The sequence below is a fragment of the Hylobates moloch genome, unplaced genomic scaffold (assembly GCF_009828535.3).
Source record: "Hylobates moloch isolate HMO894 unplaced genomic scaffold, HMol_V3 SCAFFOLD_13, whole genome shotgun sequence".
NCBI lineage: Eukaryota > Metazoa > Chordata > Mammalia > Primates > Hylobatidae > Hylobates > Hylobates moloch.
Genome location: NW_026652288.1, coordinates 27,388,176 through 27,414,204, shown reverse-complemented (window position 1 = coordinate 27,414,204; position 26,029 = coordinate 27,388,176). Strand labels below are relative to the sequence as shown.

The 26,029-nt window shown below is 41.9% G+C and overlaps 1 protein-coding gene across 1 annotated transcript in view; it reads right to left on the bottom strand.

Moving 5' to 3' along the window:
• Positions 1 to 15,024: 15,024 nt before the first annotated feature.
• SLC4A1AP (solute carrier family 4 member 1 adaptor protein) overlaps positions 15,025 to 26,029 on the bottom strand; it is a 30,294-nt gene continuing 19,289 nt past the window's right edge. The window contains exons 10-14 of the mRNA XM_032172563.2: positions 25,095 to 25,335; positions 22,001 to 22,087; positions 21,243 to 21,310; positions 16,246 to 16,315; positions 15,025 to 15,364 (exon numbers count right to left, since the gene is read on the bottom strand). Of these exons, the coding sequence (XP_032028454.1) occupies positions 15,315 to 15,364; positions 16,246 to 16,315; positions 21,243 to 21,310; positions 22,001 to 22,087; positions 25,095 to 25,335 (516 nt within the window). The 3' untranslated portion in view covers positions 15,025 to 15,314. The remainder of the gene's footprint in view (positions 15,365 to 16,245; positions 16,316 to 21,242; positions 21,311 to 22,000; positions 22,088 to 25,094; positions 25,336 to 26,029) is intronic.

The following is a 26,029-nucleotide window of genomic DNA, read 5'->3' as shown; positions in this document are numbered from 1 at the left end:
TATTAAGGATATTATTTGGATAATTCAATAAATTTTAATATTGAGTACATATTAAAAAATAGTTTTAAACAGGGTTCAGGCTTGTAATTCCAGCACTTTGGGAGGTCAAGGTGGGGGGATTGCTTGAAGCCAGGAGTTTGAGACCAGCCTGGGCAACAAAGCATGACCCTGTCTCCACAAAAAAAATTTTTTTAATTAGCCAGGCATGGTGGTGTGCACCTACAGTTCCAGCTACTCGGGAGACTGAGGCAGGAGAATTGCTTGATTGCCCAGGAAGAGTTTGAGGCCACAGTGAGCTATGATCACACCACTGCACTCCTGCCTGGGTGACAGAGCAAGACCCTGTCTCTAAAAATAAAATAAAATAAGTATTATATCGATGTTACATTCCCTGACTATGTAATAGAATGTCTGTGTTGTTGGGAAAGTATTTAAGGGTAAAAGGTATAGTGTTTGCAACTTACTCTCAAAAGGTTCAACAAAAGAAAATAAGTATAAACAGGTATGTACACACTCAGAGAGAATATTAAAATGTAGCAAAGTGTTAACATTTGGTGAACCTGAGTGAAGGAGTTCTATGTGCCAGCCTTGCAGTTTTTCAGTAAATTAACATTATTTCAAAGTAAAAAGTAAAAAAGAAAAACAGGGCCAAGGCGCCATGCCCAGAGCCTGGCATCCTCTGCCCCCACACCATGGCAAAGTAGAAAGAGCCCTGACTCAGACACAAGTTCAAATCCAGGCTCCCAACTGCAAGATATTTTATCCCTAGGCTTCTGTCTCCTCACCCTAAAAGGAAGATAATAATACAATGTCTCTCTCTTAGGGATGTTAAGGGGACTTAAATGAGGTAGTCTGTGTGAAAACCCTGGCACCTGCCAAAACACTTATTCATGTGCTCTCCAAGTATATGCTGCCAATTGCCCAGAAGTGATCAATACAAACAGAGTTCTTACTCTCACGTAGCTTATCTTCTAGTCAGAAGATGGAAAATAAATGACTAAATAAGCAGGCAGGCATAATTCCAAACAGTATAAATTCTGTGAGGGGAATGGGGTGTGGCAGTAGAGATGGGGAGAGATGAGGGGCCCCTGCCCTATACAGGGTGGTCAGGGAAAGGCTTCCAAGGAAATAACATTTAAGCTGACCCTGAGGAACAAGAAGGAAGGGAGAGGGCTGACAATGTAGGTGGTGGAACAGCAGGAACAAAGGCCCCGGGGTGGGCAAGGGCTCGGTATATGCAAGGAACTGTCCGTCCCTTCTCTCCTTTGCTAGACCACCTCATAACTCCATGTGTGTTCCTTGAGGGAAGGGGCAGCAGAGCACCCAGCACTGGATACGCAGTGTCAGATGAGTGAACAAGCAAATGGCTGATGTCTGGTTTCAATGTTTGCCTACGAGGAGATGTACACCGCTCCCAGCTCTTAGCCTCACCATGCAGTGGAAGGGAAGGAGGCTTCTGAACTGGCAGCTCTACATTCTTCCCCTCTCTGTGCAACTTGTTTAGATCACATAACTGGAAGGGACCCCAAAAATCCCATTCTCCCACCCCTTCGATTAGAGAGGAAGAAACTGGGGCCCAGACTCAACAGACTTGCCAAAACCCATGGACCTGGTTGGGGGCCCACATCTAGCACATTCCCCAGCCTCACAGCCTGCCTTGTTTATTTGTTCAGCAGTTTTTGTTTCGCCATGGCACAGCTTGTTCCGACTCCGGAACATTTATGAGATGAGCCAATTTTTAAAAATCATAGAAAATAAATGGTTTGCTCTTGGAGCTGAAGGGCGGGGCAGCCAGGGTGGGAGACAGGTTCCAGGCCAGTTCTGGGGCAGAATCTTGGCTTATCCTTTGCTGTGTTTTTTATTTCTCCTGCCTTGGGAGCCAAAAGGACTTCAGTGGGATTTCCTGCCTCGATTTCTCCAGGTCTATGATATGGAAAGACTAGAACATTCAACCATACACTTTCTGGTTCTCACCTCCACCATCATTAGTTCCATTCCAAACTCTGGCTCCTACCCATTGAGTTCAAGCTACAGCCTGATTCAGCTGATCAACCTGGGGATGGAGGTGTCAGGACTAGCACCTGGACCATTCTGCCTCCACTGCCTGCAACATCCTCTCTCTCTGCTTGTGAACTCTTCTCCTTCAAAACCCAGCGGTTACGTCACCACTTCTAAAACCTTGAACTGATTCCCACGTAGTCGGCCAGCTACTTTTTAAATTTAAAAAAGCCCAACCAGAATAAACAGGATAGCTAAAATGCTGAATTTCTTTGCTTTTTTTTGACTGGATATTAACTCAATGTACTAATGTTGGCTATTATCTTGTGTTATTTGATCATAATTTATTTGCAGATATGTAAATATGTGATTACCAAAAATTTGTAAATGAATACTTGCTAAATTCGATTTTTTTTGGCCAACAAAATAATTTATTTAAACTTTAATTATGTCCAGGATGGTAGAGGGAGTGGGATAAGGATGACAGAAGGACTCCTGGTGGTAAAAATGTGACTCTAAGGTCCTATCTAGCCTTTTGATACAACATGGCTGCCTCATTTCCCCAAAAGGCCTGGTACATAGTAGGTGCTCAAAAAGTATGCATTGTATGTATGAGTGCGTGAGGACGATTACACTCTCTGACTCTGGGGTCAATGAAGCCTCTGTCAACCCCAGGTGAATGTCCCATGAGGGGCCAGGCTAAGAATCCATTCAAGAGCTGTCCTAGGCCAGATGCAGTGGCTCACACCTGTAATCCCAGCACTTTGGGAGGCCAAGGCAAGCAGATCACCTGAGGTCAGGAGTTTAAGACCAGTCTGGCCAACATGGTGAAACCCTGTCTCTACTAAAAATACAAAAATTAGCCAGGCATAGTGGCGGGCACCTGTAATCCCAGCTACTTGGGAGGCTGAGGCATGAGAATCCCTTGAACCAGGAGGTGGAGATTGCAGTGAGCCAAAATCACTCCACTGCACTCAATCCTGGGCAATAGAGCGAGACTCTTTCTCAAAAAAAAAAAGAAAAAAAAAAAAGAGCTGTCTTAGCTTTAGGCTTTTTCTCCCTAACTGGGCGACATGTCCATTCTTAGCATTCTTAGTACTAAGATTGGTGAGATCCTGGGGATGGATAGGGCAGTGTGTTCCGAAGCCCTTTCAAGGAGCAGGGGCAGCAGCCTGGGTTCTGATGCCCATTCCAGCTCCCTCTGCCCCTTTGCTCAAGGCAGTTCCCCAAGCAGCAGTCTGGCCAGCTGTGGGAGGTGCTGTTCACCACTTCCAAGATTAGCTCAGACCTTAAAAATCACAGCCCAGCTCCTGCTCTTCTCGTGCCAAGGAAAACAGTAGATGTCAGAAGCCTCCTTAGGTATCTGGAAGGGAACAACTCCTTCTGCTCCCTCCCTTCCTTGTATGAGGTCATTGAATCAGGATGACAAAGCAAACAGTGACATGTGTTGGGACTTGTTCCCAGACTGATTCCAGGATTTCTCCAGCCCCTCCCGCCTCCCCACCCTCAGAATGGCAGACCCAGGTGTGGACAACAAACTGAACAGAACTTGGTCCTTGGCATCCTGGGAAATAGGGGCTAATTGTGAGGCACTTTCTGGGGTGGTGAAGAGGAAGCCCTGGATAGACCCTGGTAAAAGAGGAAATTGGGATATCAGCCCCACGGGCTATTTGCACGGTGTGTTCCAGGCTTCAGCATGTTTCTACATATTTTAATGTGAGTTTAGGAGGGTAGGAGTTCTTTTTCAACTTCACAGATGAGGAAACAGCCTCACTTAAGGTCAGCAGTTTAATCAGGGTTACATGGCTTAAGTGTGACAGAGCCAGACTTGAATTGAGCTTTGTGACTAATGAGTTTTGTTACATTTTCCCACCTCACCACAGTTTCTTGAACTTGTCATTGGTATACCTGCTTCTGGCTTTCTGCCTTGTTGCATACCGCCATACTATTATTTAGGTAATATTTTTCTTAAGTAAACACAATTTAAAAGTTAACCTCATTCTGGCCATTATTCTAAGTTAAATAACTCAGGAATGGAAAACCAAACATTGTATGTTCTCACTTATAAGTAGGAGCTAAGCCGTGAGGACACAAAGGCATGAGTTATGTAATGGACTTTGGGGACTCGGCTGGGGAAGGTTGGGAGGATGGGGAAGGATAAAAGACTAAATATTGGGTACAGTGTACACTGCTCAGGTGATGGGTACACTAAAATCTCTTTAGAAATCACCACTAAAGAACTTACCCATGTGACAGGTGTGGTGGCTCACACCTGTAATCCCAGCACTTTGGGAGGCTAAGGTGGGTGGTTCTCAAGCCCAGGAGTTCAAGGCCAGCTTGGGCAACATATTGAGACCCCATCTCTATTAAAAGAAAAAATTTACCCACGTAACCAAAAACTTACCTGTACCCTAAAATCTGTTGACATACAAAAGTTAACTTCATTCTAAGCTCCAATACATATGTGTGTATATATGTGTACATATATTAAAATGTACATATATAATATATGTGTACATATATATTTTAATATGTATATATAATGTGACATATTACATTTATACTGTTTATATGTATTTATATGTGTAGCTACTAAAATTAAACATTTTCATCCTTATCCCCTAAAGTCGACTCTCGTGACACCAGGGACACTCATGTACACTCTGGAAAACTGTCTCACACCCTCCCTGTATTACGAAGGATGCAGCCAAGTGGCTGCCCTTGTTGAAATGCTCAGCCAGTAGGATCACTCATAGCCACCGCTGTCTTTGTTAGGGCCATGCCTCAAAATCACAGAATTATTGAATCATGGAGGATAAGAGATAGATCATGGACTCTAACTCTGGAGAAGGTGTTATACAACACACCCAGCCATAGCCCTAAAGATTAAGGGGCACCATTCAGGGATATAAAGACGAATCAGATACAGTCCTTGCTCTTAAAAACTCACTAAGCTTACAGACATAAACAATTGAAAACTAGAAGGAATAAGCAAAGGAACAGAAATGAAAGAAACTCACATCTAGATTTAGTTCCACCACAAACTCGGTGTGCCTTTGAGCAAGTCGCTTCATGTGTCTAGCCTCAGTTGTTTTTTTTTTTTTGAGACGGAGTCTGGCTGCAATGCCTAGGCTGGAGTGCAATGATGCAATCTGGGCTCACTGCAACCTCCACTTCCCAGGTTCAAGTGATTCTCCTGCTTCAGCCTGAGTAGCTGGGACTACAGGCAGGGGTCACCATGCCTGGCTAATTTTTGTATTTTTAGTAGAGATGGGGTTTCACCATATTGGCCAGGCTGGTCTCGAACTCCTAACCTCAGGCAATCCACCTGCCTCAGCCTCCCAAAATGCTGGGATTACAGGCGTAAGCCACCGTGCCCTTAAACAGAGGTAATTAACATCTGTTTTTACCTTTTAAGTCTAATAGGGGATTTGGACTTTTTTTTTTAACAAGTGTGAAAAAACCCTCTGTAAACTGTAAAGCTGAAATACAGTGTCTAAGGAATAAATAGGCAATGCCCAAAGTCCTCCATAGAATATTGGCATTGTAAATGGAGAGTGACTTTCTCTAGGTGAAACTAAGCACTGGAAAAGACAGTTTGGGAGGAGAGTTGGGAGCACCATTTGGCCTGACCAGTGTCCCTGGCTAACTTGCCGCTGCCAGATCTTGGGCCCAGGAATGTCTGTGAGCGAAACTAGCTTGCTGCTCCTTTTTCACAACTCTCCTTTTTTTCCAATTCTTACTCTTTCTTCTGCTTTGAAACCTTTATCTTCTTTTAGCCCCATGTGCAAGTTGACCGCATTGTAATGGGTCTATACTGCCCCCTTGTGGTCACTCCCTGCCGTGGTTGCATTAACTTCTGACCTGGTGTGCGTGATAAAGGCAGACCTGAGGAAACCCAACCAACCCCAGCTAAATGCAGTTGGCTCTGGAAAATCCAAATTAAAGCCAGCTGCTGGAGTGCAGAGCTCCTTGATGGGAAGGAGTAGTTTATGCCTGGTTTTGCCCCAAGTAGGACATAAATCCAGCCCTCTGTCTGGGTTAAACTTGCTAAAATGGTCAGTTCCTAGATTGTCCAGCTTGTCTGGAGCAAGGTCCTGGAACTGAAGGTGGCTAGAAGGTATCCCTTCTCTGACAGAAAAACGCAAGGATAGGAAGGGCTGGGGCTAGGACCTGCCCTTCAGCCCTCCACCCATTGAAACCAACAGTTAACTAACTGAGCACCAATTTGTGAACTGCTAGGTGCCATGGATGGGGTACAAGATATGTCGTTCCTGTCCTCAAGAACTCATAAGTGACAAACGTAAGTAACCCAAACACACATATCAGTAATGAGTATCAAGCCATTGGAGTAAGGGCTATAATAGAAGTAGAAATAAAGTGCTATAGCGCTAGTGGGGAAGGAGGGATCAGTGATAGCCTCTGCAATCAGGGAGGCCTCCTGAAGGTAGTTCGGGGCAAGCTGATTGTGTTAAAAATGAGTCGGGCCTGGGGGAGGGAGGGAGGAATGGGTGGAGCACAGAGAAAGATTTTTAGGGCAGTGAAACCATGTTTGTCTGTATACTGTAATGGATACATGACGTTACACATCTCTCCAAACCCAGAGAATGTACAATACCAAGAGTGAGCCCTAATGCAAACTGTGGACTTCAGGTGATATCGATGTGTCAATATAAGTTCATCAGTTATAGCAAATTTACCGCTCTGGTGGGGAATGTTGATAATGGGGAAGGCTGTGTGTGAGAGGAGTGGGGACAATGGCAAATCTCTGTATCTTCTGCTCAATTTTGCTGTGAACCTAAAACTGCTCTAAAAAATAAAGTCTTAAAAAAAAATAGTACCTTACTTACCAAACATGAGCAAGGAAGACCACAATGATACTCATAATAACTACATGGGGTGGGGGGAGGTGATTATGTGTTGGACATGGCTAAAAGTTTATATTTGTTACTTAATCTCTGCAACAATACTGTTAGGTAGGTATTATTTTCTGTATTTAATAGATAAGGAAACTGAGGCCTATGCAGAAAGGCTTGATAGAAAATATAGAGAGAAGAAAAAGCAAAGGTGTGTTTGGGGCAAATAACCTGTTATTTCTAGAGTAACAGGTATGCCTCATCGGGTGGAAGAAAGGGAGGGACAAGCGCAGGTGTGGGGTCATGATGATGGAAAAGCACAGGAACCGTATAAGGCTTTTAAAGCCTCAGAGGAATTTGGACCCTCATGCTTTGGACACTGGAAAACCTTTTGAGATTTCAGAGCAAGGGACTCTGCTCAGGGATGTGTTTGACATATGTGGAGGAGAGTTGATAAGGCAGAGATGAGAGGGAGACCTGTGGAGTCATGAGGTAAAGGGAGCTTAGATTAGGGCAGTGGGCAATGCAAAGGCATAGATCCTAAAACCTCCACATGGAGAAATTAAAATGGGCTAGGGGAATAAAGAAGGCAGAGGTACTCTTGATGGAAAACACTGCAATCACATGCTGAGCCCTCCAACCTGCCTCATCAATGCCAGGTCCTATGGTGGGGGTGGGGGCAGATTTCCAGAATCCTACTGAATAGAAGTCTTGGTTCCACCCTGGACTATGCTGTGCCAAACCTCTAAAACCAAAGCAGGGCAAAGTCTTCTCAGAGACCAGCGGTGAAATCCTGAAAATTGTTCTCAATGCCCACATTTAGTGAGGAATCTCAGAATCAGCGTGGCCTGTCACAAGAAGACTATACCAGTTTGATGCTGGACCCACTCCTCAAAGGTCAAGGAGTTTTATCATTTCCCAGCAGTCAAGAATCTGGTTGGACCAAACCCTGTATGGGAACGCGGCTCCCCCTCCCCTGCAGAGGCTTTGATTCTGGCTTTTGATTGCCACAGGGCTGGCGGGTTTCCCTCTGGCTCCCACTCTCTCAGGAAACCATCCACAGCTGCTGGCCACTTGTCACACCCTGTCTGGGAGGTGGCAGCACTTCGGTGGTAAAGCAACAGATCCTCAGGCTGTGGCTAACGGCTTCAATGTTTGTTGGGAATTGTGTCATATTTCCCGAAAGGGCTAACTCCATCTAGTCCTGGTAGAATAGTGTTCTTTCCTCTACAATACAATGAACCCTCAATGCCCAACTGAAATAAACAGAATCTTAACAGTGGTCATGTTATGGTGATGCTGAGATGCTTAGGCATTTATTTTTTTTATTTTTATTTGTTTTTGAGACAGGGGCTTGTTCTGTCTTCTAGGCTGGGTGCAGTGATGTGATCATGGCTCACTGCAGCCTCAACTTCCCAGGCTCAAGCAATCCTCCCACCTCAGCCTCCCAAGTAGCTGGGACTACAGGTGCTGCCACTACACCCAGTTAATTTTTTTATTTTTTGTAGAGATGGGGTCTCACTATGTTGCACAGGCTGGTCTTGAACTCCTGGCCTCAAGCGATCATCCTGCCTCGGCCTCTCAAAGTGCTGGGATTACAGGCATGAGCCACAACACCCAGCTGGCATTTAATTTTTTTACCCATGCTTCATTTCTTCCCTTTTCTCTAAATATCTTTAAAATTACTATACTGCTTTAAGTATTTTCCTCTTCTCAAAATATCCTTAATTTTAGAAATAAAAGAGTTTTAGTAGTAAAAAGTTAGGCTAGGTGAGATGGCTCATGCTTGTAATCCTAGCACTTTTGGAGGCCAAGGCAGGGGAAGATCCCTAAGGCTAGGAGTTCAAGACCAGCCTGGGTAACATAATGAGACCCCCCATCTATACAAAAAATTTAAAACTTAGCCAGTCATGGTGATCTACATCTGTAGTCCCAGCTACTTGGGAACCTGAGGTGGAAGGATCCCTTGAGCCCATGAATTCAAGGCTGCAGTGAGCTATGATGGTGCCACTACACTCCAGCCTGGGCAACAGTGCAAGACTTTGTATCAAAAAAAAAAAAAAAAAAGCAATATCCAACCATATGACATTCTGGAAAATACACAACTATGGAGACAGTAAAAAGATCAGTGGCTCCTGGGGCTGAGGGGGGAGAGAAGGATGAATAGGCAGAGCACACAGGATTGTTGGGGCGGTGAAACTACTCTGTATGATACTATAATGGTGAATACATGTCATTATACACTTGTCAAAACCCACAGAATGTACACTAAGAGTAAATCCTAATGTAAACTGTAGTTTGTTTGATAACGTGTCAATTCAGGTTTAATTGTAAAAAAAAATGTACCACTCTGATACGGGACTTTGCTAGTACAAGAGATTGTGTGTCAGGGGGTGGGGGACAGGTAAATGGGAACTCTTTTGTTCAATTCTGCTGTAAATCTAAAACTGCCCTTAAAAAGTCTATTTTTAAAATTAAAGCAATATACTGGGGGTTAAAAGTTAGACTCAGAAATTGGATTGCTTATGCTCCAGTCCAATTCATTGGCTAAGTGGCCTTAAACCAGGGTTTTAACCTTCAAGTCTTCAGTTTCCTCAGCTGTATAACTGAAGGAAGTAATAGTACCTACCTCACTGAACTATTTTGAAGATTAAATGAGAATCCATACAAAGCAGTTAGCATAGTGCCTGGCACATTGAGGGCACTAAATAAATCTTAGCTATTATTATTATTATTATTTTTTAGACGGAGTCTCACTCTGTCGCCCAGGCTGGAGTACAGTGGCGCAATCTTGACTCACTGCAACCTCTGCCCCCACGGGTTCAAGTGATTTTCCGCTTCAGCCTCCTGAGTAGCTGGGACTACAGGCGCCTGCCACCACACCCGACTAATTTTTGTCTCTACTAAAAGTAGAGACAGGGTTTCGCCATGTTGACCAGGCTGGTCTCGGGACTCCTGACCTCAGGTGATCCACCCGCCTTGGCCTGCCAAAGTGCTGGGATTACAGGCGTGAGCCACTGTGCCCGGCCTATTTTTTCTTTTCTTTTCTTTTCCTTTTTCTTTTTCTTTTTTTTTGAGACGAAGTCTTGGCTCTTGTACCCCAGGCTGGAGTGCAATGGCGCAATATTGGCTCACTGCAAACTCTGCCTCCCGGGTTCAAGTGATTCTCCTGCCTCAGCCTCCCCAGTAGCCGGGATTACAGGTGCCTACTACCACACCCGGCTAATTTTTGTATTTTCAGTAGAGATGAGGTTTCACCATGTTGGCCAGGCTGATCTGCCCGCCTCAGCCTCCCAAAGTGCTGGGATAACAGGCATGAGCCACCACGCCCAGCCTATTTTTTCTTTTTCTTAGTAGAGATGGGGTCCCACTGTATTACCCAGGCTGGTCTCAAACTCCTGGCTCAAGCGATCCTCCAACCTCAGCCTCCCAAAGTGTTGAGATTACAGGTGTGAGCCACCACATCTGGCCTTAGCTATTATTATTATTGGAAATTTTTAATACAAAATAGTTAATAAAGTTTTGGCTTTCTAGACATGTTTTTAGGTCCCTTGAAAATTCTTAAAAGTGGTTGGATGCAGTGGCTCACGCCTGTAATCCCAGCACTTTGGGAGGCCAAGGCAGGAGGATCACTTGAGGTCAGGAGTTCGAGACCAGCCTGGCCAACATGGTAAAAGCCTGTTTCTACCAAAAAATTAGCTGGGTGTGGTGGTGTGCACCTATAATCCCAGCTACTCAGGAGGCGGAGGCAGGAGAATCACTTGAAGCCTGGAGGCGGAGGTTGCAGTGAGCCGAGACTGTGCCACTACACTCCAGCCTGGGCGACAGAGCAAGACTTTGTTTCAAAAAAAGAAAATTTTTAAAGTGGACAGAGACTTGTTTTAATGTTAAATACATATGCCTGACTTTTTCTCTCCAAAACACTGCTTACTCTGATATACACATTTCACCTTTTTCCCCCAATAAATGAGTACCCATAACCAGGAAAAATTTTGTTCCTTGTACCAAAGATAGGGAGATCTAGCTGTCTAAGACTGAAGTCTGCTTTCAAAACTCCTGTCACCTAGTCTTTAACCTCACCTACTAGTACCTGCCACCCAACCCTACCCGCCCACAACTGTTCTTCAGCCCTCTCTTCTGAGATCCAGACGTATATATCCAACCAACTGCTTTCTTGACATCTTTACTTGGGTGTCTCAAAGGAACATCAAGCTCAACTTGTTGCCCTTACCTCAATGAATGACCTATCACCCATTCAGATATACAAGCCAGCAATGTGGGAACCATGCTCAATTCCTTCCCTTTTACCACCAGACAATCCCATCACTCAGTCTTAGCCATATTCTACTTTTAAAAATACTGTTGGGCCCCATTTACCTCTTTCCACCTCAGTCTCCGCTTAATTTACGCCACCATTATCTTTCACCTGGACTTCTGCTGCAGGCTTTTTTGTTGTTGTTGTTGTTTGAGATGGAGTCTCACTGTTGCCCAGGCTGGAGTGCAGTGGCGTGATCTCGGCTCACTGCAGGCTCCGCCCCCTGGGGTTCACGCCATTCTCTTGCCTCAGCCTCCCGAGTAGCTGGGACTACAGGCGACCGCCACCTCACCCAGCTAATTTTTTGTATTGTTAGTAGAGACAGGGTTTCACCGTGTTAGCCAGGATGGTCTCGATCTCCTGACCTTGTGATCCGCCCGCCTCGGCCTCCCAAAGTGCTGGGATTACAGGCGTGAGCCACCGTGCCCGGCCGTCTGCTGCAGACTTCTAACTAGTTTTTCCTGCATCCTCCTGCCTTCTTCCATCCTTCTTCCACACTGTAGCTTGAGTCTTCTTTTAAAAATCCAAACTGGGAGTGGTGGTTCACGCCTGTAATCCCAGCACTTTAGGAGGCCGAGGTGGGCAGATCATGAGGTCAGGAGTTCAAGATCAGCCTGATCAACATGGCGAAACCCCGTCTCTACTAAAAATATAAAAATTAGCCGGACGTGGTGGCAGGCACCTGTAATCCCAGCTACTCAGGAGGCTGAGGCGGGAGAATCGCTTGACCCTGGGAGGCAGAGGTTGCAGTAAGCTGAGATCGTGCCACTGCACTCCAGCCTGGGCAACAGAGTGAGACTCCAGCTCAAGAAAAAAAAAAAAAATCTAAACCCAATCATTTCACCATCACTAACAACCCAATGGCTTCCCATTGCTCTTTAAATATAGAGGCAGATATAATACAAAACTCCCAGGGAGGCCAGGACGGCAGACCAGGGACAGCTTGCTTACAGTTAACTCTTGTGTTCCTGCTGTAACAGCATATTTTATTTCATGACTAATAACCTTACTTTTGTTTCTGAGAAAAGGAGACACAATTACTTTGAATTCTGGTACCCATAAAACTGCAACCATATAGTTCAGAGATAATTAGCCTTCTGAATAGAAACTTTCAAATATCCATGAACTGAGATACACATTTTTTAAAGATGTCATAAAGAAAATTTTTAGCCAGGTAAGACCTTAAAGATGTAGAGCAGGGGTTGGCCAACTACAGCCTGTGGGCCAAATCCAGCCTGCCATTTGTTTTGATAAACAAACACTTATTGGAACACAGCCACACTCATTCATTTGTGTATTGCCAATGCTGTCTGCACAAAGCAGTAGAGTGTTTACGACAGACTATATGGCTTGCAAAGCCTAAAATATCTGACCCTAAACAGAAAAAGATTGTTATAGAAAAAAGTGCTCTAGAAGTTTCCCACCATGGGCTCCACATTAGTCACCTGGAGTACTTATAAAAGGGATCACCTCAGCAGATGTGGTGGCTCACACCTGTCATCCTAGCACTTTGGGAGGCTGAAGTGGGCAGACTGCTTGAGCCCAGGAGTTTGAGACCACCTGGGCAACATAGTGAAACCTCATCTCTATAAAAAAATATAAAAATTAGCTGGGCACGGTGGCATGTACCTGTAGTCCCAGCTATTTGAGAGGCTAAGGTGGAAGGATTGCTTGAGGACAACAGGCAGAGGCTGCAGTGAACCATGATAACACCACTGTATTCCAGCCTGAGTGACAGAGCAAGACTCTGCCTCAAGAAAAAAAAAAAGGATCACCTCAGAGATTCTGATTAAATCTGTCTGAGGTAGGATCCAAGTACTGCAATTAAAAAATTTTACATTTCTCCAGGTGATTCTAATATGTAGCCACCGTTGAGAATCACTGATCTAATCCTATCTCCTCTTTCACTGATGAGGAAAGTCAGGCCCAGATGTTAGGATCTATCCCCTTTTTGTAATAACAACTATTAATATCTATAAAGCCCTGTAAATTATATTCATCTACATTATCTCATTTGATCCTTAGAACAATCTGAGGTTCCAAGAGCAGGAAGCATTACTGTCCCTGCTTCACAGATGACAGAATTGAGACTTGAAGAATTTAAGACATGTGCCTAGGATTCCTCAGGGTCATAGTGAGGGTAGCGGGAGGAGTGGTGTGGTGTAGTGTGGGGGTGTGTGTGTGTGTGTGTCTCCAATCCCTTTGCCTTCACTTCAACCAGAGCAGATATATTTTTACTTGTTCAAGTATTGGGTCCCACATACAATTTTGTTTGAATAGCATTTCACCTCTGAAGATCATTGATCTAGCTCAGACTTTTGTTCACTGTTTTAATCCAAAATGACATAGTCATTCTGTACCCAAATTCCTGTCACTTCTTACATCATCAACCAGTTTTTCCTTGTTGGTCTATATGAAGTCCAAAATAATAGTTTCTCATAATACCAACATTCCTTTTTTGAGAGATGAAGAACTTATCACTTTTAGCAGACCAGACTTCCCACATCTGTCAGGATAACTGAAGTTGCTCATTACTGCTTCCTGCCTACCTCCGTGCATACTGTGTAATCCATTTTAGGAAAGCATCAGCCTCATCCACTCTCTAGCTCAGCCACAGCATTTTTCCTCCCTGCTGCTTATGTCTGCCTCAGCCTACCCCAAATGCTCTCCACTTTGCTTCACTCTTGGGCTTTCCTTTCTATGGAAGTGAAGCACTAATGATGGGGAGGGTGAGGGGAGGAAATAAGACATCTTCTTGCATTTCTTCCTGTTCCCAGAGAAATTCTTCCTATTCCCTTCTCCACAGAGGTAAGAAGCCCCACACTGGGCAAAACACATGCAGCTTTTCATTCCATGGCCTTATTTGCACCCTTTCACAAGAGGAGGAATGACTGATTGGTCAGAGTTCTGGACATTCAGCAGGCTGAGTTTTCATCAGCACTAGTGCCTGAATGCACAAGGTGGTGCCATAGTTAACTTTGTCCTGATAAGTCAGGGTCTATTCTCAAACCTGGTAGGAAGATTATAGTTGAAGGTTGTAGGAAGCCCCCACTGTGAACCTACTTTTAGTACCAAGAATGACAGGGACACCCGGAGTCACACCCATAGCATAACCTCATATTTCAACAGTTATTTGAGGAGGCAGTATTAGTGAGTTCTGCAGCTCAACCACCAGAAGCACCCTATTGCTCAGGAAAAGCATAGTCCTTAAGTCTTAATGAAAGAGGCTGTGACCTTTAATCAACATAAGGTCCCAACATTAGGTCCCAGATGCAGTGGCCTGTAATCCTAGCACTTTAGGAGGCTGAGGAGAGCGGGATTGCATGAGCCCAGGAGTTTGAGACCAGCCTGGGCAACATGGCGAGACCCCATCTCTATAAATATAAAAGTTAGCCAGGCACAGTGGCATGTACCTGTAGTACCAGCTACTCAGGAGGCTGAGGCAGGATAATCACTTAAGCCTGGGAAGTTGAGACTGCAGTAAGCTGTGATCATGCCACTGCACTTACTCTGGGCAACAGAGTGAGACCCTGGCTCAGAAAAAAAGAAAAAAAAATGAGGTTTCAGTGCTTTGGGAGGCTGAGGCAGGAGGATCACTTGAGGCCAGGAGTTCAAGACAAGCCTGGGCAACATGGCAAGACTTCATCTCTCCAAAAAATTTAAATAAAATAATTAGCCAGGTGTGGTGGTGGTACATGCCTATAGTCCCAGGTACTTGAGAGGCTGAGGTGGGAGGATTGCTTGAGCCCAGGAGTTCAAGGCTACAGTGAGCTAGGATTGCACCACTGTACCCCAGCCTAGGTGACAGAGTAAGACCCTGTCTCTTAAAAAAATAAAATAAAATAAAATATTAGGAACATTTTTGCCTTCTTATTTTAATAGGATCATGTCTCTCACTTTACAAATTCTCAAAACATATGGTTCCCTTTTTACATACATATATAAACACTTTTAAACATAAATATCAAATGCATGAGAATCATATGGGCAGATAAATTTAGGAAGCCAAGAACACAGAACGAAAGGCCAGTCACCAGATCTCACAAATGATCATCTAAACTTCTCTGGCCATTCGATTTGATACATTATCCCAAATATTCCATGTCACATGGTCCACAAGGTTTTCTTTTGGGATTCTGAAGCAATCAATAGCCATACTTGTCATTAAGATGGGTTCTGCCATCTCCACTTTGACCTAGGTCAGAATATAAAAAAAGGAATACATTATTTACTCTTCCAAAGTCAGGAGAGAAAAGATACCCAGATATCAGTAGGCCAAAAAGTAAAATAGACAAAAAGGTTTATTCTATGATAGAAATTTTACTTTTTGTATGAAATTTCAAAATACAGCCCTCTTTTCACTTCTACCATAACATTTGTTAGTATAGAAAAAGCAGACATCTCTAGTAACTAAATTCTATTAGTTACTAATATATTAGAAATCTCAAGCTGTGATGAACATATGAGGAAGTAAGTATCTCATACATTGCTTTAAGGGTGTGTGTATGAGCATAAAACTGGTACAATCTCTATAGAATGCAATTTATAATATCTTTAAAATGTTTATACCTTTGATCCAGCAGGTTAACTTTTATGATTTTTTTTCTATAGATGCTCCTCTCTACTTAGCATTTTATATGTAAGTATCCATAAGGAACTAACAACAATTGGTTGTCTTGTGAGGAAAACAACTGAGCAGCTGAGGCACAGCCAGAATTGTTTTCCTTTCTTTTGACTTGGTAAAACCCCGATAACATTACACCTGTAAACACTTCCGTATATATTCCTAGAAGACAAGGACTTTTTCCAAAAAAACATAACTCAACATCATTCACACTTTAAAAAAATAAACAATAATTTCTTAGTATCATCAAATATCCAGGTAGTGTTCAAAATTATCTGACTGGCTAATAATTTTTTTAAACAGTTGTTTGTTTGAATAAGGATCCAAACATGGTGTACAAATTATCACTACATACTCTTGTAACTTTCTTATTTTGAACCTTAAATCTATATTACCTATTCAAAAATATAAATAAATGAACCTTAGAGGAAAAAAAAGTAAAAACAATCTACCTTCAGGTGGGACCCACACACAGTAGTCTGGGTCATCTTCAGGATATTTGGAAGAAAGTGTTGGTGGAAGCTAAAAAGAAAAGATGGATTGTTTTATTCACAAGAATTTCTCTCTAGAAACCTTACAACTGCAGAAGGGATTGGGATCCTATTGTTAGCCTCCTTAAGCAGAATAAACGTTAGCCAAGAATTTTGTATCCAGCAAAACTAAGTTTCATGAATGAAAGAGAAATAAAGTCTTTTTTAGACAAGCAAATGCTGAGGGAATTTGTCACTACCAGACCAGACCTACAAGAAATGCAAAAAGGAGTTCTAAATCTTAAAACAAAAGGTTGGCATGCACCAGAATAGAACCTCTTGAAAGCATAAAACTCACAGGGCCTATAAAACAATAATGTAATGAAGGAAGAAAAGTATCTAGGTAACAATCAACATGACTGTAACAGTACCTCACATCTCAATATTAACGTTCAATGTAAATGGTCTAAATACTCCACTCAAAAAAAAAAAAAAAAAAATCACAGGCTGGGCACAGTGGCTCACACCTGTAATCTCATCACTTGGGGAGGCCGAGGTGGGTGGATCACCTGAGGTCAGGAGTTCAAGACCAGTCTGGCTAACATTGCAAAACCCCATCTCTACTAAAAATACAAAAATTGGCTGAGTGTGGTGGCACATGCCTGTAGTCCCAGCTACTCGGGAGGCTGAGGCAGGAGAATCACTTGAACCCAGGAGGCAGAGGTTACGGTGAGCTGAGATCACACCACTGTACTCCAGCCTGAGTGACAGAGCGAGATTCTGTCTCAATAAATAAATAAATAAATAAATAAATAAATAAATCGCAAACCAAATATCTGCCGTCTTCAAGAGACTCACTTAACATGTGAGGTTTCTTATAGACTAAAGGTAAAGGAGTAGAAAGATATTCCGTACAAATGGAAGCCAAATGCAAGCAGGAGTAGCTATTCTTATATCAAATAAAACGGAATTTAAAGCAACAACACTAAAAAAAATACAAAGAAGGCCATTATATAATTATAAAAGGATCAACCCAACAAGAAGATATTATAATCCTAAATATATATGCACCTAAAACTGAAGCTCCCAGATTCATAAAACAACTACTACCAGACCTAAGAAAAGAGAAAGACAGCAACACAATGATAGTGGAAGACTTCACACTCCACTGACAACAGTAAACAGATCATCAAGGCAGAAAGTGAACAAACACTAGACCTATACTACACTCCAGAACAAATAAACTAACATATTTACAGAACATCTACTCAAGAACTGCAGAATATACAATCTTCTCATCAGTGCCTGGAATATTCTCCAAGATAGACCATGTGATAGACCACAAAACAAATCTCAAATTTAAAAAAATTGAAATCATATCAAGTATCTTCTCAGACCACAGTCAAATAAAACTAGAAACCAATTTGAAAAGGAACCTTCAAAACTATACAAATAAATGGAAATTAAACAATCTGCTTCTAAATGATTTTGGGGTTAACAATGAAATCACTGGAAATTTAAAAATTCTTCAAAATTAATAATAGTGACACAAGTTATCAAAACTTCTGGAATACAGCAAAAGCAGTGCTAAGAGGAAAAATTTATAGTGCTAAATGCCTACATCAAGAAGTCTTGAGCCAGGCATGGTGACTCACGCCTATAACCCCAGCACTTTGAAAGGCCAAGGCAGGAGGATTGCTTGAGCTCAGGAGTTCAAGACCAGCCTGGATAACATAGCAAGACCTCATCTCTATTTAAAAGACAGAGAGAGAGAGACAGAAAAAAAAAAAAAAAAAAGCCTGAAAGATCACAAATTGACAACCTAATGTCACAACTCAAGGAACTAAAGGAACAAGAACAGACCAAATCAGGCTGGGTGCAGTGGCTCATACCTATAATCCCAGCACTTTGGGAGGCTGGGGTGGGCAGATCGCTTGAGTCCAGGAGTTCAAGACAAGCCTGGTCAACATGGTGAAATCCCGCTTCTAACAAAAGTACAAAAATTAGCTGGATGTGGTGGCACACGCCTGTAATCCCAGCTATTCAGGAAGGCTGAGGCAGGAAAATTGCTTGAACCTGGGAGGCAGAGGTTACAGTGAGCTGAGATCGCACCACCGCACTCCCTGGGCAACAGAATGAGACTCTGTCTCGGAAAAAAAAAAAAAAAAAAGAACAGATTAAACCCAAAGCTAGCATAAAAGAAATAACAAAGATCAGAACTAAATGAAATTGAAACAAAAGAAATTGCAAAAGATCAATGAAAAAAAGGTGGTTTTTGAAAAGATAAACTAAATTGATAGATCATTAGCTAGATTAGACAAGAAGATTCTATATTAGTTCAATTAGAAATGAAAATGGAGACATTACAACCAACACCACAGAAATACAAAAGATCCTTTGAGACTACTATGAACACCTCTATGCACACAAATTAGAACATCTAGTAGAAATGGATAAATTCCTGGAAACATACAACCCTCCTAGATTGAATAAGGAAGAAACAGAAATCCTGACCAGACCAATAAAAAGCAGTGAGATTGAGTCAGTAATTAAAAAATATTACCACCACCAACAAAAAAAGCCCAGGACCAGATGGATTCACAGTCAGATTCTACCAGACATTCAAGAAGAATTGGTACCAATCCTACTGAAAGTATTCCAAAAGAATGAGAAAGAAGGAATCCTCCCTAACTCATTCTATGACGCTAATATCGCCCTGATACAAAAACTAGGAAAGGACATAACAAAAAAAAGAAAACTAGAGACCAATATCCCTGGTGAACACAGACGCAAAAATCCTCAATGAAAGACTAGTAAACTGAATCCAATAGCGTATCAGAAAGATAATACACCCTATTCAATACACCATGATCAAGTGGGTTTCATCCTAGGGATGCTGGGATGGTTTAACATATGCAAGTCAATAAATACGATACATCACAGCAACAGAATTAAAAACAAAAACCATATGATCATCTCAATAGATGCAGAAAAAGCATTCAATAAAAGCCAGCATCCCAGGATCATTTGAAGCTAGGAGTTTGAGACCAGCCCGGGCAACAAAACAAGACTTATTTCTACAAAAAAGCCCCACAAAAATTAGCCGGGCATTGTGGTGCACAGCTGTAGTCCCAGCTACTCAGGAGGCTGAGGTGGGAGGATCACTTGAGCCCAAGAGGTTGAAGCTTGCAGTGAGCCATGATCACACCACTGCACTCCAGCCTGGGTGACAGAGCAAGACCCAGTCTCAAAATAAAAATAAAAATAAAAATAAAAAATTAATGGTTTTTTGCAGCAACTTGGAGCTAGAGGCCATTATTTTAAGCAAAGCAACTTAGGAGTGGAAAACCAAATACCATATGTTCTCACTTATAAGTGGGAGCTAAGCTATGGGTATGCAAAGGCATACAGAGTGGTATGATGGACTTTGGAGACTCAGAGGGAGGAGGCTGGGAAGGGGATGAGGAATAAAAAATTGCATATTGGGTACAACGTACACTACTTGGGTGATAGATGCATTAAAACCTCAGACTTCATCACTATATGATTCATCTATGTAACCAAAGAACCATTTGTAACCCAAAAGCTATTTTTTAAAAATTATATATATAGGTATAATTTTAACTCTTAAGAACTATTGTCCTTATGCCTGTTAGCAAACAAAAACTAACAGAGAACAGTTTCTATTAATGATCTTGACATAAGTAACCTACTTGGGGGAATATTCTCTCTCTGAACCTTTTTTCCATAAAGCATCACAAGCTGATTTTCAGCCAGTGAGTTATGTGACACTCTTTAAAAGGGGCAGTTAACACACTGCAGGTATGAGTGCTAAATGGTGTAGCCCCCATAGAGGGAAATTTGGCACTTACCTTTTGGCCAAGGTTTAGAAAAGTTAACAGAGCAAGCCTGACTGCTATCCTTTGAAAACCTGCTTGCAAGGTTTGCCCTTGGCTGGAATCTGGGAATCTGGACTTTGGGAAGGTTTCTACTACCCTAACTGACAAGAATGGCTCATTGTGGCTTAAACTGTTTGTACAAACAATATGATTCATGCTGAACACCTGCTTTCCTTCTGGAAGTCTGAATTTTGGTAGATGCCAGGCAGGGAATGCCTATGTGATCAGTCCCCAATAAAAACCCTGGGCACTGAGTCTCTAATGAGCTTCCCTAGTTAGCAACATTTCACAAGTGTTGCCACAACTTGTTCTTAGGGGAATTAAGCATGTCCTGTGTGACTCTACTGGAAGACATCCGTGGAAGCCTGTGCCAGGTTTCCACCATATTTTGCCCCATGTTCCTTTTCCCTTTGTTGATGGTGCCTGGTATCCTTTTGCTGTAGTACATCATAGATGCAAGTACAATCATACGCTGAGACCTGAGTCCTCTTGTGAATGACCTAACCTGTGAGTGGTCCTGGGGACCTCCTGACACAACCTGGCACTTCTGGGAGCTTACTGTATCCACACAAAATTATATATATACAAGATTGTTCATTATAGTATTATTGTAATAAAAGACTAAAAACAACCCAAGTGTCCATCTGTAAGGAACTGGTTAGATAAGGTCCTCCAATATGGTGAGAAACTCTCAGTATACTGATACAAAATAATTTCCATGAGTGGTTTAAATAAATAAAACAAAAAAAAGATGTAGAATGGAGTACATTACATCCTACCTTTTGTGTAATAAAAGGAAAATAAGAATATGTTATTCAAATGTCTTTATATGGCATATTAGGATATAAAGAAAGATTCATGAACTAATAAAAGAGATAGCTTGTATGTGAGCAGTTATAGGGAAAAGAGTGATAAAGACAACAGAAAATTCAAAAACAAAAATCAAAGAATCTAGATTTCTAGGAGAGGGGGATAAGGCTGCTGGGAACTCTGTTAAGTCAGTCTCCAAAGATTCACTCTTCTGGATATGGTCCATGACAAAGGGATTCATTTTTACTCCCAGACAAGTGAAATACTTACTTTGCCTGGACCAGGTGATTTCTTTTTCTTCAATTCACCTCTGCTTTTCTCATATTCATTCTTTGATGCTAATTTAAGAAAAAAAAAAAAAAAAAAACTGGCAATAGCTATTTTCAGTATAAGTAAAATAAAAAGGCAAAATTCTTCCTAAAAGAACATTACAATTATTGAAGAAAAGATGCTCGTGACAATGTAATTCTCAACAATTCCTTCTACTGCTGTAAAAACTGTATTAAGAGAAAATTTTTCCTGGATGAATAACCCTAGTTTTTAAATCCTAAGGCTGTTCTACAAGTTTGAATATAACCACATTATGCGAACAAGTTAAAAAAAAAATGAGGCTGATTTTACTAGTCCACAGTTTAACCATTACAGGTAAAACGAGAGTAAAGCAGTCCTTTTAACAATTTCTTTTAAGATAGTTTTGGAATCACTCCCATAATAGGTACATATTTGACTTTGGGAGATGTAAAATTATGGAGAGCTTTGCACAGCCAGAGGGAAGCATCAACGCATTAAGTGCTTTGTGGGGGAGGAAGAGGGAACCCCAGAAGGTGGAAGAGGAGTAAAAGAAAGGCAAATGGGATGGCACCAAATACAAACCTCTCTTATGTTCCAACTTTGTCCAGGGGCCTAGTGGCAGCATAACTAAAGGACCATTCTCTGTGTTGCCTTCAGGTCAGCTGCCAACCCCTCCCTTATGAAACCAGTCGGCCACCTGTGTGCAGAGCAGCAATGAAGGCTGCTGTACTACTTGCCTGAGGGTCCTGCGCACAATGAAGTGGTTTCACTACTGTCTTGGTAATCTTTATTCTGTTCTTCCTCGCTAAGTTGAGACATGTTTTCTATAAAAAGCAGTATCAAAGCTTATTGTCATGATTTAATTCATGGTGGAAAGCCAAACAAACAAAAACAAAAACAAGAGAAAGAGAAGCTAAGTACATAATCATCCAGTTTTATTATCATCAGCTTCAACTAATCTTAAGGTTTTAAATAAATATGTTTCAAATATATTACAGAAGACTGCCAATTTTCCACTTAAAACACTAGCCAACATTGAGGTAAAACTTTTTAGCAATACTTACCAAAAGCCTCAAAAATGTACATACTCCTTGGCCTAGAAATTCTACTCCCAGAACGTATTTTTTTAAAAATCAGAAATGACCACCAAAATTTATTATTATTTTAGAAACAGGGTTTTTCTCTGTTGCCCAAGCTGGAGTGCAGTGGGGCAATCATAGTTCACTGCTGCCTTGAATTCCTGGGCTACAGAGATCCTCCTACCTCAGCCTCCAGAGTAGCTAGGACTACAGGCATGTACCACCATGTCCGGCCAATTTTTTTTTTTTTTTTAATTTTTTGTAGAGAGAGTTTCACTATCTTGCCCAGGCTGGTTTCAAACTCCTGGGCTCAAGTGATTCTCCTACTTCGGCCTCCCAAAATGTTGGGATTACAGGCATGAGTCACCCAGCCTAGCCCCAAAATTTGTTACATATATGTTTGTAATAGCAAAAATTAAGAAATAACCTACATGTTTAACAACTGAGAGTTGACTAAATACATTATGGCATATGCATGTGATGAACCACTATGCTCCTTCTCTGAAACCACATTTTAAAAAGAATAATTTAAGGCATAGGAAAAAAAAAACTATGTTATCAAATAGCAATATATAAGCTGGGCATGGTGGCTCACGCCTATAATCCCAGCACTTTGTGAGAGGATTGCTTGAGGCCAGGAGTTTGAGACCAGCCTGAGGAACATAGGGAGACCCTATGACTCTATTTTCTCTACAAGCATGTGCCTTGGGAGGTCAAGGCTGCAGTGAGCCAAGATCACACCACAGTACTCCAACCTGGGTAACAGAGTAAGACTCTGTCTCAATAAAAGTAAATATTAAAGTAAAAATAAAAACAAACCACAGGAAAAAAGGCCTGGGGTAATCCCTCATCACTGCATATTTACTAATTATTTAATTTTGTTTTGTTTTTGAGACAGAGTCTCACTCTATCACCCAGGCTGGAGTGCAGTGGCATGATCTCAATTCACTGCAACTTCTGTCTGCCAGGTTCAAGCAATTCTCCTGCCTGCTCAGAGCCCTCCTGAGTACCTGTGATTACAAGCATGCGCCACCATGCCCAGCTAATTTTTTCTGTATTTTTAGTAGAGACGGGGTCTCACCACGTTGGCCAGCCTGGTCTCGAACTCCTGACCTCAGGTGATCCGTCTGCCTTGGCCTCCCAAAGTGCTGGGATTACAGGTGTGAGCCACTGTGCCTGGTCAAATTTACTAATTATTTAATCTTATAAACCAAGTTTCAAAATCTAAGCTATTTTTACACACACATATTTACTTTGGTCTGTTGAACAAAAAAAATTATAATACTTATTGCTCCCTTCCTGCTGACCTGTTTATATCCACCCTCACAATATATGGCCCAAAGACCAAGCTCATATAAGTACCTTTTTGAAAAGGACAAATGCAGATACAGAATACTTACCTCTCACAGATGAGGAAACAGTAACTTTTATGTTTCCCAGACAAATGAAGGTGATTCAAGAAAAGGGCTACATACCAGGCCTGGCATTTTTATGTAGCCAAGCCTGGTTTGTTGTGGAACTAGACATGCATACATTCCCATACATTCAGTGCCAGTTTTTATTGTTTCTCCTCATACTCCTTATTTTCTGAGATCTTTATCTTGCTAACCATTTTGGCCAACCAGCAGGAAAATAACCCCTGCAGTTGACAAGGGATGAAAGGATACTAAAAAGATAAACAATGATCTTTAGGGGTGGGATTGTGGGGATTTTTTTTTTCTTTGGACTTTTATGTATGATCTATAGTTTCTAAAATGAACATATAACCCTTTGTAATAAGAATATATATATATAGGCCGGGCGCGGTGGCTCAAGCCTGTAATCCCAGCACTTTGGGAGGCCGAGGCGGGCGGATCACGAGGTCAGGAGATCGAGACCATCCTGGCTAACACAGTGAAACCCCATCTCTACTAAAAATACAAAAAATTAGCCGGACGTGTTGGCGGGCGCCTGTAGTCCCAGCTACTCGGGAGGCTGAGGCAGGAGAATGGCATGAACCCGGGAGGCGGAGCTTGCAGTGAGCCGAGATCGCGCCATTGCACTCCCGCCTGGGAGACAGAGAAAGACTGTCTCAAAAAAAAAAAAAAAAAAAAAGAATATATATATATATATCTATACATACACACATTATATATAGAAAAGAGAATTAATTGATGCATATATCTATATGAATATCAATCTATTCCATCTTTCAACATTTTTCATCAAATATTTGCTGAGGCGGGTGGATATGTGTCAGGTTTTGTGCTAGGTTCCAAACACAAAAAAATGAATGAAGCAAGTTCCTTCTTGAGAACTTTAGTCCAATGGGTACAATTATGGTTTGGCCTCTGTTTTAGGGATGGAGGAAAAAATGAGTAGGGATTGACTTATCCAGAGATCACCTGATCAGGCCCCATCATGTACCCTATTCCACTGCCCTCCAACTCACACAGTGGCAGCAGCTCAGGACTATTCCACAGCAGCTATGGCTTCAGATTCCATAGCCTTCAATTTTCTGTAATTCTGGAATGGATTGGAAATAACTGCCCTTAATTTGCAATGACCAAGACAAATAATTTGCAATGACCAGACAAATAATGACTGGTGGTCAAAGGAAGAAGACCAAGAAAGTATGTTTCCTTACTACAGAGTCAGTATATCACATACAAAGTCAAATGCACAGACAAGAACTGGCCTTGCTTTTTAAAACCTATCCACAATCAATGTAACTGCCCACTGAACAACACAGGAAGGAGAAGAAAGATATTACCATGGGTTTGGGTTTCTTTAAAATGTGTGAGATCTGTGGGAGGCCTCATTTCCTGCACTGCTGCTTCTGGCTCTATCTCTGGCTGTGGCCTACTGAGGCTTCCATCCTCCAGTTTTTTCTTTTCATGCTCCTCCTTTTCTTTCTCTTCTTCCTCTTCCTCTTCCTCCTCCTCTTCTACTTCAGGCTCATCTTTCATTCTCATTAGAGTTGGAGGGAGTTCTGGACGCTTGGGGGGTAACTTCTAAGAGGGGAACAAAACCATGAACAAGTAGTTCTACTTAATGACAACAAGAGAAAAATCTTTTCAAGGAGGTCAATCTAAATGTATTCAATGTTTACTCTCTTTAGGTTGGTAAACTCCACAGAAGTCTGCTGGAGGTAGGACTTTCACATGAAATTTTACCCCTCTATAGACCCTAAACAAGTGTCTTTATTAGTTCCTAGAGTCAAAGATTACTAAATACAAAAGACTTGAAAATACCTCGTAAGGAACTAAAATAGTTCTTTCAGATGAGTGCCAGCTACACGAATTGTGTCCTGTTATAACTCATGATATTAAAGGATCTCAACTGATTACAAAATCTTCTAAGGAATAAATCAGACAATCAGAAATAAGTCATTTGTGCTGCTTTTTCATTTTAGACTTAGAGTAATTTCAAGGAAACAAGGCACGTAAATCCATCAGACAGATCCTGAAGAAAAGGAGGAAGACATTTCTCAAAGAACAAAGCTAAATATTCTAATCAAAGCCACTCAATAAAAGTATTTATTAGAAAAGGTTGATCACAGTTATGGAATAGAGAGAAGGAACCAAAGCATATCTTGGTTATATCTTTTTTTTTTTCTTTTGAGACACAGTCTTGCTCTGTGGCCCAGGCTGGAGTGCAGTGGTGCGATCTCAGCTCACTGCAACCTCTGCCTCCCCGGTTCGAGCA